Consider the following 20,072-nt stretch of genomic DNA (forward strand, 5'->3'; position numbering starts at 1 on the left):
TAGATACCTTCGGACACACTAGATATTTAATTTCCACTTTAATATAGACAGAGCAAATGACACACAGACTGAAGTATTGGCAAATTAATTTGTTTACATTTTGGCTGCAATTATATTAAAAAAACATGACTTTCTTTCTGAAAAATCTAAATCTACAATATTTTTTAAATACAGACCACGCTGTAAATACATTCACTTTATTAGGTACACCTGTCCAACTGCTTGTTAACGCAAGTTTCTAATCAGCCAATCACATGGCAACAACTCAATGCATTTAGGATGTAGACATGGTCAAGATGGTCTGTTGCAGTTCAAACTGAGCATCAGAATGGGGAAGAAAGGTGATTTAAGTGACTTTGAATGTAGCTTTGAATGGTTGTTGGTGCCAGACGGGCAGCTTTGAGTATTTCAGAAACTGCTGATCTATTGGGATTTTCACACACAACCATCTCTAGGGTTTACAGAGAATGGTCCGAAAAAGAGAAAATATCCAGTGAGCGGCAGTTCAGTGGGCGCAAATGCTTTGATGATGCCAGAGGTTAGAGGAGAATGGCCAGACTGGTTCCAGCTGATAGAAAGGCAAAAGTAACTCAAATAACCACTCGCTACAACCAAGGTATGCAGAAGAGCATCTCTGAACACACAACACGTCCAACGTTGAGGTGGATGGGCTACAGCAGCAGAAGACCACACCGGGTGCCACTCCCGTCAGCTGTGATCAGGAAACTGAGGCTAAAATTCACACAGCCTCACCAAAATTGGATAACAGAGGATTGAATAAACGTTGCCTGGTCTGATGAGTCTCGATTTCTGCTGCAAAATTCGGATGGTAGGGTCAGAATTTGGCATCAACAACATGAAAGCATGGATCTATCCTGCCTTGTATCATTGGTTCTGGCTGCTGCTGGTGGTGTAATGGTGTGGGGAATATTTTCTTGGCACACTTTGGGCCCATTAGTACTAATTAAGTATCGTTTCAACACCACAGCCTACCTGAGTATTGTTGCTGACTATGTCCATCCCTTTAAGACCACTGTCAGTAGTCTGATGGCAACTTCCAGCAGGATAACATGCAAATCACCTCAGACTGGTTTCTTGAACATGACAATGAGATCAATGTACTCAAATGGCCTCCACAGTCACCAGACCTCAATCCAATAGAGCACCTTTGGGATGTGGTGGAATGGGAGATTCGCATCATGGATGTACAGTTGACAAATCTGTAGTAACTACGTGATGCTATCATGCCAATATGAACCAAATTCTCTGAGGAATATTTCCAGTACTTTGTTGAATCTAAGCCATGAAGGATTAAGGCAGTTCTGAAAGCAAAAGTTCTCAATTGGCAAAAGGGGTCCAACCCAGTACTAGTAAGGTGTACCTAATAAAATGAATACAATTCGGTATAGTACATGTTTTAATAGCAGTTACATTGCACATTCAGGCCTATTCTGTGCAGTCTAGCAGAGGAAATCTACTGAGAGAAATTAAACCTTTTTTTTCTTTTGCCCCTCTGATAGGGCAAGAAAGATTAAGAGATAAAAAGGAAGAGATTAAAAGTGAGAGGAAGAGATTAAACGATTGTACTAGGAGCCAATCAACATTAACTATCACTGCAATGACTCGATGTCACAAGTCTTGATAAGAGATGAGTTAAGTGTTTAGTCAGAGCCTCCAGCTAAAGACTTTATGTCAGCAAGATCAAAGATTTTCAATGTAAATGTTCAAGATAAACTTTACCACTATTTATTCCTGATACAATCATAAATGAATAATGATTGAGCTAGAAGTATCAAATACATCTAAACTTTAATGGTTTCTTAATAAGGTTTTCTTATCGACTAGCCTTGTCTTACTTATTGCTTGTAAATTCTTTGCACTATTAGTTTTACAATATAATTGTTAACCAATAATATTTGTAGGATTTTCAAACACACTTTTATTGAGTAAAGAACATAAGCGCCGGCTGTCTGTTAGCAGATGCAGATGTTAAATGCTGTCTGCACACATAAGCTAAAGCAGATGGGTTGTTTTGCTCATATTACTGAGTAAGACAGAATGAACATGGTCCTAGTACTTCTTCTGAACACCTCAATTGGTATGGCAGTTTCTGGTTGCATGTAAGAAATGATTAAAAAGTGGATTCAACAACAGCTCCTTTTACATCTCTAAAGCTATGTTTAGACAGCAAGTCAAAGAAATTAGTTTAAAAAAAAATGCACATAACAGGGTGATTTGAATTCATATTTTTAAAGATGCATCTCAGTTTGGATGCTCTGGATGTCCAGTCATCAACAAAATTCAATGTGCAATGACAACGTCAAAACCAGTGGGAAATAGCTGATGCACACACAAACACACACGCACACGCACACGCGCACACACGTGTACGAACGCACACACTGCTGTCTTTATGGGGACTTGCCATAGATGTAATGATGTCTATACTGTTTCAGGCTGTATATTTGATCCCGTTAGCCCTTAAACCAACCTTCACAGAAAGTGTATTAAATATAATTAATTTATGAGTCATTTTCCTCATGGGGTCCAAAGATTTTCCTCACAAAGTCAAAATTTACTGATATTGCTATACTTGTTGGGTCCCCCATATACATTTGGTCCCCACAACGTGAGGAATACAAGCTATACACACACACACATTGAAGTTTGCCATAATTACAAAACAACTCAACATATACTCATTACAGTACAAAAATTAAAGAGTTCCAGTGTGACTCAACCCTGCACTTATTTGGAGAGTGAGATAATTCACCTTCATTTATCCTGTGTCCATTTTGAAAGCCTTATCATATATGTGAAAACACCCAAGCTGTTACCAATTCAATCCTTGCAGAAAGGCAGATGATGTGCAGACAAACAAATCTGACTTGGTCACCTGCAAATAATTTATACTGTAGCGTGCCTGAAAAATCTGATTTGAGAACAACCTGATTTGCCTTCAGTCTGAACAGGCCTACTATAAACAAAAACATTACAAGTTTAGAATTACATTATGACTGATAACAGAATATATTTTTTAATAAACTCTAATGTTTACATTGGCAAAATATACAATTATTTTTCTATTAAACTATTCCCTGAGTTTCACTTACTAAAAAGCTGAGTTTACATGAACAATAAAACAGGCATTGTTGAGCTTTGCATAATATTAGAATGGGTTTAGCTTGAATATTATATTGTAGGACTTTAATAGCTACTATTAATACAACAGTTGGCAAATTTGCTTCAGATAAAAATTTAAAAAATCTGATTTTACTGCAAAGTGCTCCCTCTAACCATATTTGATAGTAGTTTTAAAACTTTACATTTACCTTTTCTGTCATCTACTTTGAAGTGGTCATTTTGAAGTGAAAGCTCTTAAAATGTATATTATTCTAGCAGGTTAGTCATAGTAATCAGGTACAATCTGGTGACTGCATTTGACTGTGATTGTTAGTTGACGACTGTGAAAGGACTAAAATGGAGCTGAAAATTGCTCAACTACAACAAAAGCTATGAAACAGTGCAATACCATTCTACAGTTAAAGTCAGAATTATTAGCCCCCCTTTGAATTGTTTTTTCTTTTCTAAATATTTCCCAAATGATGTTGAACAAAGCAAGGAAATTTTCACAGTATGTCTGATAATATTTTTTCTTCTGGAGAAAGTCTTATTTGTTTTATTTTGGCTAGAATAAAAAGCAGTTTTTAAGTTTTTAAAATCCATTTTAAGATCAAAATAATTAGCCCCTTTAAGCAATTTTTTTTCCGATAGTCTACAGAACAAACAATCGTTATACAATAACTTGCTTAATTACCCTAACCTGCCAAGTTAACCTAATTACTTTAAGCTGTATAGAAGTGTCTTGAACAATATCTAGTCAAATATTATTTACTGTCATCAGATAAAATAATCAGTTATTAGAAATGAGTTATTAAAACTTTTATGTTTAGAAATGTGTTGAAAAAATCTTCTTTCCATTAAACAGGAATTGGGGAAAAAATAAACAGGGGGCTAATAATTCAGGGGGGCTAATAATTCTGACCTCAACTGTATATATGGCATAGAAAAATTACATTTTGATAAATACTGTATAAGCTACAATTTCAAGTGGCAAACAAACATCCCTGGCATTTCATGACTTAATAGACAAATTCCCTGACTTTCAATGTCTGGATTATACATTCTAAAATTCCATGATATTTCAGAAATTCCCTGAGCTGTGGGAACCCTGAATACAGCAGTCTTCAATCCTAAATGACCACCACAGGATGGATTACTTATAAGAGAAAAATAAAAAAGGCACATTACCACTATCTCCTCCCAGGAGTCTTTGTAGAAGATTGGACCGTTCACATTCCAGTAGGCACAAAAACACTCCAGACGCCCCAGCTTATGTAGAGAATACACACAGAAAACAAAATTTTAATGTGACATAATCCTTATAAAAATAAACAAGACATGCATGCTGGTGTTTTACCTTGTAGATGATCTTGGCTGCTTCATTAAGAATACAAGTCTTCCAGTTTTCATCTGCCGTCTATACAAGAAAGGACAAAGTGCATATTTTTTTTAACAAATTCTGCAACTGATCTTTACTTAGAGAAATTTTTGTGAATGTATTTGAAGAGAGCACCTGTAGGCTGAGTTCTGAAAGAGTCAAACCCATAGCAAGAGGTTTTTGAGGATCAGACACCTGAAGCACAATATACCATTAAATATTTACACAATTAAATTACACGAATAAAAGCCACATCCTTATCATTATTTCATGAAAACATTCTAGAAATGCACATAACTGACATTATGTTTGACGAGTCAACACTTACATCATCTTCATATCTGATGTGAATGCTGGTGATTTTGACCTGGAGGTTTTTGATAACTTGCGTTGCCAGTTTCTCAGCAAACGTGTCCTTCTTTTCTTCCTGAGGTTTCTCTAAAATTTTAAATACGAAGGGTTTATAATTAAGTCCAATACATTTGCCATTCTAGCGACTTAATCTAACACCATGGAAATAAATGCTTTTATTCTAACAAACAAAAAGAAACAATTGTGAATAATTGCCATGACGAGTCGATCACAGTCGCTTCTGGCCACCCACCTGCTTTATGTTCATACTTTTTTGATCTCCTAAAGGGTTTTTTATGCTTTTTAACCTTACGTCCTTTGTCTTACAGTGCGCAGCAATGGGGAAAAGAGAAAAGTCGGTGAGCAAGAATAGAATAGTATTAAACACGCACACTTGCAATAAAAACACACTCGCAGAAAGATCCACAAAAGCACACCAAGCAGTGTTGAGGAAAACAAATCAACACTCTCAATACACACTTTACATGAAACCATCAAAAACAAACAAATGTATGATGGGCGTAAGAGTGGCCTGCTATAGCAATGGGTCTGTACATACCCCGAGGTGGATTCTTATACACATAATTCTCCAGATTAAACACAAACTCTCCAGCCTGAGAGTCTGCCGTCCATCAGGTGCAGCACAAAGCAAACACACACAGCTGTTAGGAAGAGAGATCTGAATGTGTGGATGGAGAGGTAGAGGATGGATGTATTGATGGATGAACAAATGGTCAAATGGATGGACAAACAAATGGTTTGGGGTAAATACAGTTTGAAAGCCCCTTTAATTTAAGCTATAACATATGCCTGTATGGTTTTTGCTTTTTTTATTATCAAGTTGTAGCATAATAAAAAATACCACACAAGCAAGGATGCTTGGTGTATTTAACTACAGTGTTACTGATTAATGGGTCCATCAGTGTGGAACGCATCAATATGGAAATTTTACTGATTTTCTGAATGTGAATTTTTTTAACCTTTCATTGCGGACAGATGTAAAATCGTATAATAATAAAAAAAACTTACAATGAAATGCCATGCTAAAAACTATTATCCTGACCAAAGCTTCATTTTGGGGAAAAAAATATATATTTTAAACTGCAATTTTTTAAATTACATTTTTACTCATTCATTCATTAAATTTCCTTTGGCTTAGTCTCTTATTTATTAGGGGTTGCAACAGCGGAATGAACCACCAACTATTCTGGCATATGTTTTACGCAGTGGATGCCCTTCCAGATGCAACCCAGTAGAGGGAAACACCCATACACTCACACACACATACACTACGGCCAATTTAATTTATGTCTTTGGGGGAAAACGGAGCACTCGGAAGAAACTCACGCCAACACAGGGAGAACATGCAAACTCCACACAGAAATGCCAACTGGCCCAGCTGGAACCCTTGTATTTTTATTTATATTTTTTTATGTCCACCATAGCATTAGAATGTTCAGTATGAACAATGGATAAATATTTATTTAGGAATGTGCTATTATTCTTTTAATGTAAGAGAGGTTGCAGCCTTATGTAAACTGATGGTGTGAGGCTTGGTGCCCAGTCACACAATGTGAGGCACACCACACAGCATTTTGGCTCGGTTTATTATCTTGTTATTACCCCGTTATTGTAATTATAAAACTACAACACTAACACATCAACTAATAATCCCATTCTGACCAGTTCATAAAATATAAAGTAGAAAAAGTGATTCTACTAAATGTCATTACATTTTATGATTAAAACTTGCAGACTTATTATTTATTTATGACACACACGTCTTTGCACCCCAGTCTCATAGAAAATACATGCCTCAGCCTACACATTTGCAAAAAATAGTGAAAAGCATTGCTCCGTGAACATTTCATTGCACATTTCAGGTCATAGAGTGTCAAAGTAGCCGGAAGTCATTCATTTTCAATGGGAGCCGGTGACGATAAGGAGCGAGAAGCAGCGTGGCGTGTTTTCGCCGGTTTGGGCATTGAGGAGAGTTGAAATTAAGTCAACTTTATGCAAATGAGCTATGACACGATTTGGCGACAAACAATCAGAATGTTGAAGTCCACCGCTTGCGAGATTCCAGACAACACAGTCACTGTGAACTTGGGTTTCGACCACAGATGTTGCCAAGTGTTTGATTGTTTCGTATGAATTTGATAAAAAGCGTGCAACATTTTCATGCTAGAAAGCATGTTTTTATGTGGGAATGCAACGGATTTGCTGATATGCTACAACGGCCCCTTTAATTACAAGATCAATGTAACAAATTTTGTCACTAAGGCAGACACCATTGTCACCAGGGTGGCCAGAGCAAACTTTGACACTCTCGCCGCCTTCGGTATGAGTGCACAGTAAGAGAAAAGTGAACTGCAACCAAGCAGTTTTAACTTGATTTTAAATTGCTTTTACCTGTTTTACCCTAAAATTAACCCTTTAACCTAAACCCCTGTTAGCAATTTTTGAAACCAGTCGCAAAAATATTGTGCTTAAAGAAAAAATATGTTGAGTAATTGCTTTTACTACGCTATTGGAAATCTTTTAATTCATCTCTACATGGTCTCCCTTTCTTACATACATTGACAATTTACAATTTTTAGAGCAAGAGGATATTTAATCTCATACATTTACAAAAGATCCCGCAGCTGCACCCTATACGTACACTTGCTGTGCATTTGTGTGATGTTTGAGGACTAATGTTTGCAGACTGTTAGCTATGTGTCTCTTCTGTTAAAGTCAAAAAAGGGAAATTAGTGTTGGGGATGTTTGTGTATTTGTTTTTTTGTTTTAGTTGTTGTTGACTGCTTGTTTTTTCTGTTTTGTGCAAATTTATAAAACAAAATTCTTATAAATAAAGTATAAGAAAAAAATAATAATCCTTTATTCTTCGAAAATATGTTCCAAATATTCATTCATTCATTCATTCATTCATTTTCTTTTCGGCTTAGTCCCTTTATTAACCTGGGGTCGCCACAGCGGAATGAACCGCCAACTTATCCAGCACATGTTTTACGCAGCGGATGCCCTTCCAGCCGCAACCCATCTCAGGGAAACATTCATACACACCCATCCACACTCATACACTATGGACAGTTTAGCTTACCCAATTCACCTGTACCGCATGTCTTTGGACTGTGGGGGAAACCGGAGCACCCGGATGAAACCCACGCGAACGCAGGGAGAACATGCACCTCCACACAGAAATGCCAACTGCATTAGGCATTCTTTTTGGAATTATTGCACAAATATCAATAACTCATTACAGCATTAGTTGGGCAGTTGTCTTTGTTTTTTGTTAGTCCTGATTGATGTTGTTTTCAAATACAATAAATCCAGTGCCAAATGAAACAAAAGTTGTTGGTGTCATACTGCCCCTTAGTGTTCATGTTATTCAGAAACTGCAGTCAAATGTATGTTTAAATAGCTGAAAAAGCTGAACCACAACAACGACAAGCCAATGTTGCATTTCTGATAAAGCTACACACATACAGCAACTTACCCCACATGTACTTTTAAAGAGGAGAAAAATCCCTCAAAAGGTGTCCCTTTAGGTTAATGCTAGACAATAATCTAAATTTAAAAACTAGTAAACAAACAACAATGGCTGAGACAAAAAACTGAAACAGGGTTTTTGGATAATTTCAGAATTTTTAAAACCTTTTAAAGACCATTTAGAATGAAATTTCAGACTAATACAAGTTTTTCAAAAAAAAAGATTATTAATCATGAGTTAATATTCGTAAATAGAGATAATAAATAAAAATGTTGTTTTATTAAACAAAATTTTATTGAGAGCAATTGTTGGAGATTGTTGGCCTGATTGAGTATCTTTACATGAACAAAGGGAAATGAAGACCCGTTTAAAATTATTTTAGACCCACAACACAGTATTTTAGTAAATTTAAGACTTTTTAAAGCCTTTTAAGACCCCCTGGACACACAGTGATATGCAGATTTAATACCCAGCGATCACCCAGTCATATTCAGATTTGACGTACAACCATAAATTAAAATAAAATAAAAAACCACATGATGAATAAGGTTAAAAAAAAAACATGGTATGAATGGATCAGGATGAATGATGTAATGAACATCTGTTGGCGTATTAATTGTACATGAATTGACTATGAGAATAGAACTATCATATGTTAATGCTTAAAATGACGTGTAAGTTTAGGAAGTGGTGTCTACAATCAGATCTGTGGTTTCTTACCTCTGCGTGCCACCAGCTGCAGGGTTTCCTCAATGCGCTGAAGTTCCTTCTGTTTGGCTTCCTGAAGATACCGCTCTTCTTTAACCGCATCATACTTTATTGCTTAATAAACACAAAACACATGCAATTAGATTCAAACAAACAGCATTTGCATCATTTAAATGCACAAGTCTTTAATATACTGTATAAACTGGTGCCATCTAACCAAATCTACATGTGGATAAACCAAATATAGATCATTATGAGCTCAGCCAAGCATATAATAACAGAGAATTCGCTTACAATGATCATCTCTCCCTCTCTCTCTCTCTTTCTCTTTGAACGGTGGCTTTTAAGTAGCTGCAGTTTAATGCTGTTCATTCAAGCAGACTTGAGATTTCATTTAGTGTTCAGATTTGGCAACACTAGTGAAACTCTATCAGGAAGGACCGGTTCAGATAAATCCAAGCCAGTAAAAAATGCTCATGACTGCTATTTTATATGCTGTCATCGTTTATTTCTCTTCAGAAAGATGATTATGAAGCAGACCAAACAAAAATGGTTGATAAGAAATAGCCATTGGCTATTTTTGGTCTCTAGAGATGAAAATAGGTCTGGGGAGATCCCGAGGCAAAAAAGATATATTTAATTATTATTATTATCTAATTTTGAAGGGTTTTCAACTTTATAGTGTAACTTTTAGCAGCTTTGTTTAGACCTGCTTTTTATTGGGGTCCAGGAAAATGTGTGGAGGATTGTTCTTAAAAATAAAATAAAATAAAATAAAATAAAAAGGGACCCATTTTTGTATTTTTTAACAACATGCAAGTCTCAGAAGTTTATATAAAGCATCTTTGAAATTTCTGTTCAAAACATCCAACAGTTAATTTTTTTTATACCTTATACTTATGCGTTGCCTTTAAAGAAACAAATAAATACATTTGTAATAAAAAAATGTAATTTCATTTTAAAATAATTTTTTAATACACAAAAATGAATAAATAAACATTTGTTTAGAGTTTTTAAATCAAAAATCAAGTTTTTAAAAATAGTTTTTAAATCAACATTTGATATTATATAATATTGACCAAATGATATTTTAGTCTAAATTATAACATACATTTTCAGCAGTATGAATTGGACCTTGAGAATAATTGAATAAAAGAATCTGTGGCATCCAGAACATTGACTGACATACATGTAACTAAGTGTAACTGACATACATGTAACTAAAATCCATCATTTTGATTTATAAAAAAAGGACCAAAAATAAAAAATGCAGACGCTCATGCTTTAAAAAAAATCACTTTACTACAATTTCTTTACATGCACTACAAAATTGATCAGACAATAAGATAAAGAAGATCCCAATGAAATGTTGAGAAACCAAAATCAATAAAAATATTTGAACAAACACTTGATTGAGACACTGTCAGTACATGCTTTTGAATGCTCTCTATAGACACCTGTATTTGTATAAGAGAGTGTAACCAAAGGTAAAAAAAAAATCTGTCAATTTTATAATAATTAAAAAAGAGACTTTCAAAAGAGCTTATCGGTCTCGGTCCCAAGCCACCACCCTGCTACCCACCTTCTAGACCTGTCTTACCATTGTTAGATGAGGAAAATAACTTAGACTCAACTGTAACACGTAAAAGAGAGTGTCAGTCCAAGCAGCAGATTTACAATATAGAAGTATAGAAGATATACAATATACTGTACCAAAAAAAATTAGGCAACTCAAAATATTTGCAACTGCTACAATAACAGGCAAAATTGAATACCTATTTAAAATGTTCATATGGCTTAAAATAATTATTCTGTGCAACATTTTATTTTCTTCATTAATTTTCTGTGCATTAGCAGGACTCAGTTGGAATCTATACATTTAATAACAAATTGTAAAAGTTATTTTAATTACAAAACTAAAAGACACACTACAATCCTTTAAGACTATAAAAAAAGAGATCACTGGGAAAAACAAATGGTTTAAGATTTTGTAGTTGTGTTAAAAACATGTTCTAACTATTATTGATGACATTTATAACAATACAATAAAACAAAAATGTAGTCATCTAGATGTTTGAATAAATTGACAAGTTTTAAAAAAACATTACATGAAACAATAAAAAATATTCAACGAAATAAATAAACATTTGATTAAAGCAAACAAAGATGCAAATAAGATTAAAAATAACAATAAAAACATTTATTAAAACAAGCCAAAATACAGTTACGTTTTGACATTTGATAGAAATACAGTATTTATTTAGTAGTGTTTTAGTATAAAAAGTTAACAAGGTAACTTAATTCTGTTTAAATTAGTTATTACATTAGTTATTAGTTGTTTTTAATTACACAATAAACCATTGCAAACACCAAATGATCAAAATAACAACAAAAAAAACAAATTTTCAGACATGTTGAAATTCATCTTAGACAACACAATACCACTATTTTAACTTTAAAAGAGCCAAGAAATCAACATTTGTTGAAATAACCCTGAGTTTCAATCCCAAGTGAAAGTTGTGTTATTTGTCGACATTGTTATTTTCAGCAGAAATACCCATTTAACAATATTTTAATTTAAAACTCCGAAGAAATGTTTTCAGACCTTCATTGGAAAAAAAAAAAAACAACAACTGTGTTTTTTTCCCTCAAACCCAAATCTAGTAAATCCAGACAAACTAAGAATTGCAAACATTTTCCCATAGCACCATACTGGTATATAGTATTTTGTGTGTAATGCATAATGTAGGATATTCACTAACAATTAAACTTTGTCCCTGTGCATTATACGCCCCTCTTTTAAGAGGACAGAAATCCATTAGGGCTATAAATAAATCATGTGGTTATTCTTAAGAGATGTTCTAACAAGAAATGAAAGCATTCTTGAGAAAACCAACTACAGAACCATGAAATAAATAGCATGTGGCATCATGGTAGAAAGTAACTTCCACATACATAAAAAACATGCTGCAAAAAGGGAACGTTAAGCTAAAATGAGTACTCACTTGCACCAGGAACCACTAGAAGGTATAATCCATCCAATGTTGCCACCACTGCTTCATTGTAAAGGTTTTTCCAAGGGATCTTCAGAGTCAGTTTACCTGAAGAGTGAACATTTTTAACTCAGTGTGACTATACAGATGAATAAGATAAAATTATCAGCCCTCCTGTGAATTTTTTTTCCCTTTTTCAAATATTTCCTAAACAATGTTTAACAGAGCAAGGAATTTTTCACAGTATTTCCTATAACATTTTTTTCTTTTAGAGAAAGTCTTATTTGTTTTATTTCAGCTAGGATAAAAGCAGTTAATTTTTTTTAAAGCATTTAAAGGTGAAAATTATTAGCCCCCAAAAGCCCCAAAAAAGTTTTTTTTATTGTCTACAGAACAAACCACTGTTATACAATGACTTGCCTAATTACCCTAGTTAACCTAATCAGTCTATTTAAACCTTTAAGTTACTCTTTAAGCTGAATACCAGTATCTTGAAAAATATCTAGTAAAATATTATGTACAGTCATCATGGCAAAGATAAAAGAAATTAGTTATTAGAGCTTAGTTATTAAATCTATTACGATCACAAATGTGTTATAAAAAAATCTCTCAGTTAAACAGAAATTAAGGGTAAAAAATTTACTTTGGGGGGCTATTTCAGGAGGGCTAATAATTTTGACTTCAACTCTAAGCACTTAGAGTAACAAAAAAAAAAGTCATTATGTTACTCAAAGAGTCTTTATTAAATAGTACAACTGACTGGGACAGTATTTGTGGCCACATAAGCTGGTGATCGGTAAGGAAAGGGGGGGGGGGGGCTGGGTTCATGAAAATGGGGGGTAAACTGGATAATATTTTTAGATCAAGCACATATACTAAATAAAACAAGCATTAAAATGTAGAATATGTGGAGGGATTTCACAGAACTCAGAAAATGCATGTAGCCCTTGTTAACCAATTACTTTTTACAGCTTGGCATCCTGGCCACTGTTCAGCGGATGTTTTAAGTCATCTGACTGGGTCATGTGAGGATAGACAAATGACTGTTTTAAACGGCTTCTTGTTATTGCCAAGAGTGTGCTCTGGTTTGTGCTGAATGGCAGAAAAATTAACTGAAAGGGATTTTTATTTCTCTAAAAAGCCACTTTAACTTATAATGTTTCACTACCCTGTATTATTGCTTGTACACAACATCTCAACATCTAGTTTATTCGATATTTCATCATTAATGAATAGAAATATCTGTACAAACTGACATATCTGTTGAGAAAAATGTTCATCCATCAAGAGAAATGAATTCATTTGCAAAGTTGAGCAGAACAATACAGGAAGTGAAATTCAGCAATCTGAAGAATAAAGCTGTTCTACTTCAGTCTCCTTGGTTACAAGTTATCAGCAGAATGTCAGGAAACATTTCACTTTTGCACAGCACACTCTAAAAATCTTCCTGCCTTAAATACAAGTATTTTAGTTAAATCAAATTAACTTTAGTCATCTCAACTTAAATCAGACTCAAAATATTGTATAACTTTGTATAGCTAAAAAATATTTTTTTAATCTGGTTCACTTATTAAATTAAATTAAATTAAATTAAATTAAATTAAAAGCATGTTTGGTCACATCTTACAATGCTGTCCTTCTCTGAGATCAGGGGTCTGTTCTTCGTCCGTGGATTGCTCAATTAGCTGGATTTGGTTATTAACAATTTGACATGATCAGGGATCATTTAAGTCTAAAAAGTATAGAAGTTTAAAAAGTATAGAAAGTATAAAAATTAAACGTATGCAATATGCATTCCGAAATAAAAGTACAAAGACTGTCACTGGGGGTGGTGGTGGTGGTGGTGGTGGTGGTGGTGGTGGTGGTGGTGGTGGGGGGGGGGGGGGGGGTTGTTGGGGTGAAGGGGTGGGACTCTCTCCCAAAGAGGTTCAAAGAGAATGTTTATTATTATGAAATTTTTAGACACAAGTACAGATACTATTTTAAAGGAACCAGCATTAGTACAATTTGTGTATAATAATAGACATGCACAATATTCATCTGTTTTTTTTTTTTGTTTTGTTTTGTTTTTTTTTTTTGTTTGTTTTTGTTGGTTTGGTTTATTTTTTAAGGAATGATCATTTATGCAGTCATACACATGTTTTGACAGCTAATATGAAGGTGATTTGTTGTTTTCCAAACGTTGCAGACACTTTTTCCGATATCAAACTGTTTTTTTGATGCAAAATTAATTTAAACAGTCATAATTCTGGACCTTATTTCCGAATTGAGAGACAAACTCAGAAAGACAATAAAAAAAGTCAATACTGTGAGATAAAAAATAAAATGCAATTCACTTTTTTTATGTTTGGTTCCATTATGAGCCTCTATGCATTTGAACTGCAAATTCACAATTCCACCCGTTTCAGAGATAAGGAATTTTATTGATATTGTCCTTGCAGACAATCACACATTGTTTGAGAGGTTGTGGTGCAAGATCACTAAATATTTTGTACATTAAACACACATCAGCATAAAATAGAAGTAGAATGTTAGTACACTGTAAAAATGCAGGGTTCCACACAATTCACAATTCATGTTGTCCCAACACAAATAATTAAGTTTATGTGGATTGAACATAAAAAATTAAGTTGTCCCAATGAAATCGCAAGAATTGTGTTGTTTCAGCTCATTTTAAATAAGTAGTTTGAACAAGTAAAAAAAAAAAAACAAACTTTTTTTGAGTGTAATTTATGTTGTTCAATACAGTTACAGTAGTGATGGCTCCTTGGCTTTTTAGCTAAAAGTTTTACAGTTTGTTTATGGATAATCTACAATGGTTTTAATGTTGTAATGTTTGTGTGGGAACAGCTTGTAGCACAATAAGATAAAAGAAGGCAAATCATTGTGTTCATAAATAAGTTTCGCAGCAGCCATAGGTAACTGATGCCTGATGTTTCTCCAAATCCTCAGGCTCAAACATTCTTAGTGTTTTTTTTTATTATTATTATTTAAATTAGAGTCAATATTTATACCAAAATATTTAAATGATCAACAATATTTATTACTCCTTCATTGACTAAAATATCTGAGCAATGCTCCTCATTTTTCTTAATTGAAAAAAACATTCCCACAGTTTTACTTACATTAAGGGTAAGACATGAACGACATTACCAGTCTGAAACTTGCAGCAGTAAGTTTGTTAGCAGCTTGTTCTGGTTTTTGCGTGAGTACTACTGTGTCATCTGCATACATTTGAACCTGGACTTCTGGACACACAATGCTGATTGAATTGTTAAATTAAATTAAGTTAAAATAACATAAAAGCATTTTTTTGACATGATTTTTTGTTATCTAAGTTTTTACAGTGCATACAGTATTCCATGTTGCACAACTGCCTTATCAAGACGAGGTTGGATACTCACCAATCTGTCCAGCTTTCACTTTAAAAGGGACATCAAGTTCACTCTAAAAAGCAAAGATAAATTAGAGAAATTAGTTTCAAATGAACGTTTAAAGCAACTTTAAAACTCTAGTGATTTAGTTGAGGTAGCATCAGCAAACCACATTTTGCCGAACACGCTTTATTCAGCAAAAGCTGGTTAAAAATCAACGACTAACCACGTGTTACACACAGACATGCATACTCTCTTTTTTAAAAATGGATTCAGTTCTCTTATGTGTTTTACTGCATTTTGGATCAATATACATTAAATTGAATTAAACTCATTAAACTTAAATATGATTAATGCCCAATACATACTTACCAAAGCATTTTCTTTCACCCTCAGATTTTCCAACACCACATTTCCTGAAAAATAAAAATGAATTCTATGTTCAATGTTAAAACACAAAAATTTAGATTTAAGCGTTAACATTATGAATGGCTGTTTCTACAATGTGATAAAACTGTAGCAAAAGGTTAAAAAAATGTGGTCAGAATTGCAAATCTTGTGACCTTTTCTTACCCTGTGCTTTTTTGTTAGATTTTACAATTATTACATATTAATTGTAATTAGTGCTAGGAGAAGATTAATCGTGATTAATTGCATCCAAAGTAACTGTTTTTTTTTAAATAATATATATATATATATATATTTTTTTATAATATATATGTGTGCGCTGTGTATTTATTTTGTATATACACACACACACACACACATGCATGAATATATTTGAGAAAATGTACATTTAGACATAAAATATATATTGTATCCGAAACAAATTATTAATTCATTCATTTTCTTTTCGGCCTAGTCCCTTTATTAATCAGGGGTCGCCACAGTGGAATGAACAGCCAACTTATCCAGCGCATGTTTTATACAGTGGATGCCCTTCCAGGCACAACCCATCTCTGGGAAACATCCATACACACTCATACACTATGGACAATTTAGCCCTCCCAATTCACCTGTACCACATGTCTTTGGACTGTGGGGGAAACCGGAGCACCCGGAGGAAACCCACACGAACACAGGGAGAACATGCAAACCCCACACAGAAAGGCCAACTGACCCAGCAGAGGCCCGAACCAGCGACCTTCTTGCTGTGAAGCGACAGCACTACCTACTGCGCCGTCGAAACAAATTATATAAAATTTTAATATCTATAAGACAAAAAAGGTTTATTTCGCTGATAAATAATGGACTAAGCCGAAGGAAAATTAACTAATAAATGTATTATTACTCGTACATAAATAGATAAAGCACACACACACACACACACTGTATATTATGTCAAAACATACTTTTATTTTGGATTTTTTTTAATTGCGATTAACTTTTTGACCAGCACTAATTGTTTTTATCTAACACGATATTCATTAATTAGATCAACACTAAATTTGTCTTTTAGGGTCAACATTTTAAAAGTCTGCTCCCAGCATGTGATAACGGTGTAGTAAAAAGTAAAAAGGGTAAGTGCAAATTCAATATCGGAGGAATTGAGTGGGAAATTATTTAGATTTTTGTTCTTGCATGTTTTTCTCATGATTCTGAACTTTTTTCCGATTTATCTCAGTCAACACTTTCACAACTGAGTTCACATCCCACAGTGCTGTCTTTCTCTGAGATCAGAACTGCAAGAAACCACAACACAGCCCACAAACTCACTACTGTGATGTGTATATTGAAAATTCAGGACTTCATTTCAGAATTGTGAGACAAACTCAGACTTGCAAGAAAAAAAATCAGTACTGTGAGATTAAAAATAAATTGCAAGTCACTTTTATTATGTTCAGGCCCAATATAGGCCTGCATGCATTATATCCAATCAAATATCACAAACTCCAAATTTATAATTTCACCAGTGTCAAAGATAAGAAATGTTACCATAAATAGCATAAAGACATTCATTAAAATATGATATGTCATTTTTGACATTGAGGATAATTGCACTGGCATTACAGAAAGGAAATAAATGTCAGCCAGAGGAGCCTATCTGATGCTGAGATAAAAGTGTCACCATATCAAACGGCATGCTGACAAAATAACAGGGTGCTCATGCTGATCTGGCTGAGGACTGGCTGAGGACTGGCTAAAGACCTGTGGAGTTTCACACCTTTGAAAGCGGAATGTTCATTATGCCAGATTAAAACAACTCTCTCGATTCATTCACTCATTTTAACACCTGCTGCTGACCATTTTATGTTTCAAATTAAATGAAAAATTTCCCCCCATAGTGTGTGACCTATATCTAGGTCATTGAAAAAGATACAAATCTAGGGCAGGTCTTTTTGTTTCAATCCATTGGTTATAGATTTGATTAGGGATGCACCGATCCCTATACTTGGATAGGATGTCGGTTAGATACTGCAAATTCAATCTTGCATGTGCTATATTCTGTGTAATTTATAAGCCAACAAAAGCCATAAAGGTAGCCTATAATAAGGCACTAGAAAGTTGTCATGTAGGCCTACTATATCCCAAATGTTTTGAAGCCCTTCTATAGTTTAATATGAAGTACATATGAACATTCAAGTGATCAAATTCATGATAAGTTCAGCGCTTCCCTCGACTGCGCCTGTCATTCATTCTTTTTAATCGCGTTTATGACAACACGAAAAACCTTCTCCAAGACTATTTGTTTCCTATTAGTTTAAATAATCATTAGAAAAATGCATTTAATATTGCATTGAATGAGTTCATTTTGACTTGCAACAAGCAGTTCATTGCCATTTCTAAATCATGGTGTGCTGTGTCTGTTAGATCAGTAGATCGTATTCACAACACTGGAGTAGAGAGGGTGATTACCTGCTCTTCACACACAAAGTAGGCCTACCTGAAATTTTTAATTAGAAAAGGCTCAATAGCCTACAATACATTGGACAGATCCTCAACATACTCATTTCTTCCCTTTGTGCTGCTGTTTTGGAAGTGTCACAAATGAGTTTCTGTTCTCTCATCCTCCCAACTGATATTATTCTTCTGAGGGGAATACTTTCTGTGTTGCAAACAGTTTGTAAAGCCTGACTCATTGTGGTCAATTATTGATTAAATTCATAAAAGTGAAACTGACAGTCGCAATATGGACTGTCATTAAAAAAAAAATTGTTAGGCTAAAATAGACTTGCCTGAAACTGTAAATATTTAGTTTAATTTTATTTATATTAATATTTTATTTAACAGACCAGTTTGTTTTTGGTGCTGAAGCATATAAGCGGACCTCGTTTTGAACTTCACCTCAAATTCGATCTTCTTGTTTATTTTGTACAAAAGAAGATATATTAATTTAGTTTATCACCAGAACTATAGAAACTGTATTATGCTTAAAATAAACGCACAGTATCGGGATCGAATCTATTAAAGTCCATACTCAGAATTTTGGTATTGGATTGGTTTTAAAAAATGGTATTGGTGCATCCCTAGATTTTATATCGAGACATGAGCATTTCAAATGAAAACAGGCTGATAATGCAGGGGTAGAGTTTAAGCAGACAAAATGATTGATGAAACTCTGCATAATGCACCTGCAAAAAGTCTGTCATTTTTGTTGGAAGATCCACAATTTTTATTAGGATGTCAGAAAAAATTCAAAGTGCAGAGCTGTATCAATCACAATTTGATATACAACATGCATTTACAAAAGAGAAAAGGACAACCGATTTTATTCCAAAGGATTCTGGTTATTCAAATTCAAAATTTAAAGCATGGCTTCGAACACTCCTTTTAATTTTACAGTAAATGAAAGAATCTAGTTGGAGTTGTTTCAGCCTCGAAACATCCAGTTAAGTGACTACAATGACACATCAGAAAGACAGTAGTTTGATATGTGACTCCAATTAAAGTTTATACTAACTAGAAGATAAACAGAGCAAACACTCATATTTGCATTTAAACCCACAAACGCTGACAAGAAACGGTGCACAAAAATAAACATTAACCATGAGTCTAGAATTCATGGGAGGTTCAGAGGGTCATATACCAGAGTAGGGCTGAAAAATATATCGTTTGAGAATAGAAATCGCAATGTGTTTATGCAATAGTCATACTGCAAGATTAGATTATTTTTTAAAGATTAAAAGATAAATATATTAATAAAATAAATATTAGCTTTTTTTCATGATTTATAAAATGATGACCACATTATTTTACATTTAATTGTTGTATATAGAATACTGTTAGATTCCCCCCCAAAAAAACATAAAGCACAGCCCTATTCCAGACAGTTAATACCAATATCGCTTGTTTATTTATTATAGCTAACTTATTCGATTCGTGCAGTAGGTAGTGCTCACAGCAAGAAGGTCGTTGGTTTGAACTTAAGCTGGGTCAGTTGGTATTTCTGTGTGGAGTTTGCATGTTTTCCCCGTGTTCATGTGGGTTTCCTTCGGGTGCTCCGGTTTCCCTCACAAGTCCAAAGACATGCGGTACAGGTGAATTGGGCGAGCTAAAATTGTCCGTAGTGTATGTGTGTGAATGAGTGTGTATGGATGTTTCCCAGTACTGGGTGGCAGCTAGTAGGGCATCTGCTGCGTAAAACATATGGTGGATATGTTGACAATTCATTCCCCTGTGGCGACCCCTGATAAACAAAGGGACTAAGCCGA

At 34.2% G+C, this 20,072-nt stretch overlaps 1 protein-coding gene across 2 annotated transcripts in view; it reads right to left on the reverse strand.

Moving 5' to 3' along the window:
• vps13c (vacuolar protein sorting 13 homolog C) overlaps positions 1–20,072 on the reverse strand; it is a 109,905-nt gene that overhangs the window by 88,766 nt on the left and 1,067 nt on the right. Inside the window, exons 2-12 of one of the 2 annotated variants that reach the window (XM_056461528.1) lie at positions 15,793–15,836; positions 15,451–15,493; positions 12,059–12,154; positions 10,654–10,686; positions 9,066–9,167; positions 5,412–5,474; positions 5,106–5,174; positions 4,830–4,939; positions 4,637–4,696; positions 4,481–4,540; positions 4,312–4,392 (exon numbers count right to left, since the gene is read on the reverse strand). In XM_056461528.1, the coding sequence (XP_056317503.1) occupies positions 4,312–4,392; positions 4,481–4,540; positions 4,637–4,696; positions 4,830–4,939; positions 5,106–5,174; positions 5,412–5,474; positions 9,066–9,167; positions 10,654–10,686; positions 12,059–12,154; positions 15,451–15,493; positions 15,793–15,836 (761 nt within the window). The remainder of the gene's footprint in view (positions 1–4,311; positions 4,393–4,480; positions 4,541–4,636; positions 4,697–4,829; positions 4,940–5,105; positions 5,175–5,411; positions 5,475–9,065; positions 9,168–10,653; positions 10,687–12,058; positions 12,155–15,450; positions 15,494–15,792; positions 15,837–20,072) is intronic. The other variant, XM_056461529.1, reaches the window with a different exon arrangement.

Source organism: Danio aesculapii, chromosome 7 (genome assembly GCF_903798145.1).
Source record: "Danio aesculapii chromosome 7, fDanAes4.1, whole genome shotgun sequence".
NCBI classification, from domain to species: domain Eukaryota; kingdom Metazoa; phylum Chordata; class Actinopteri; order Cypriniformes; family Danionidae; genus Danio; species Danio aesculapii.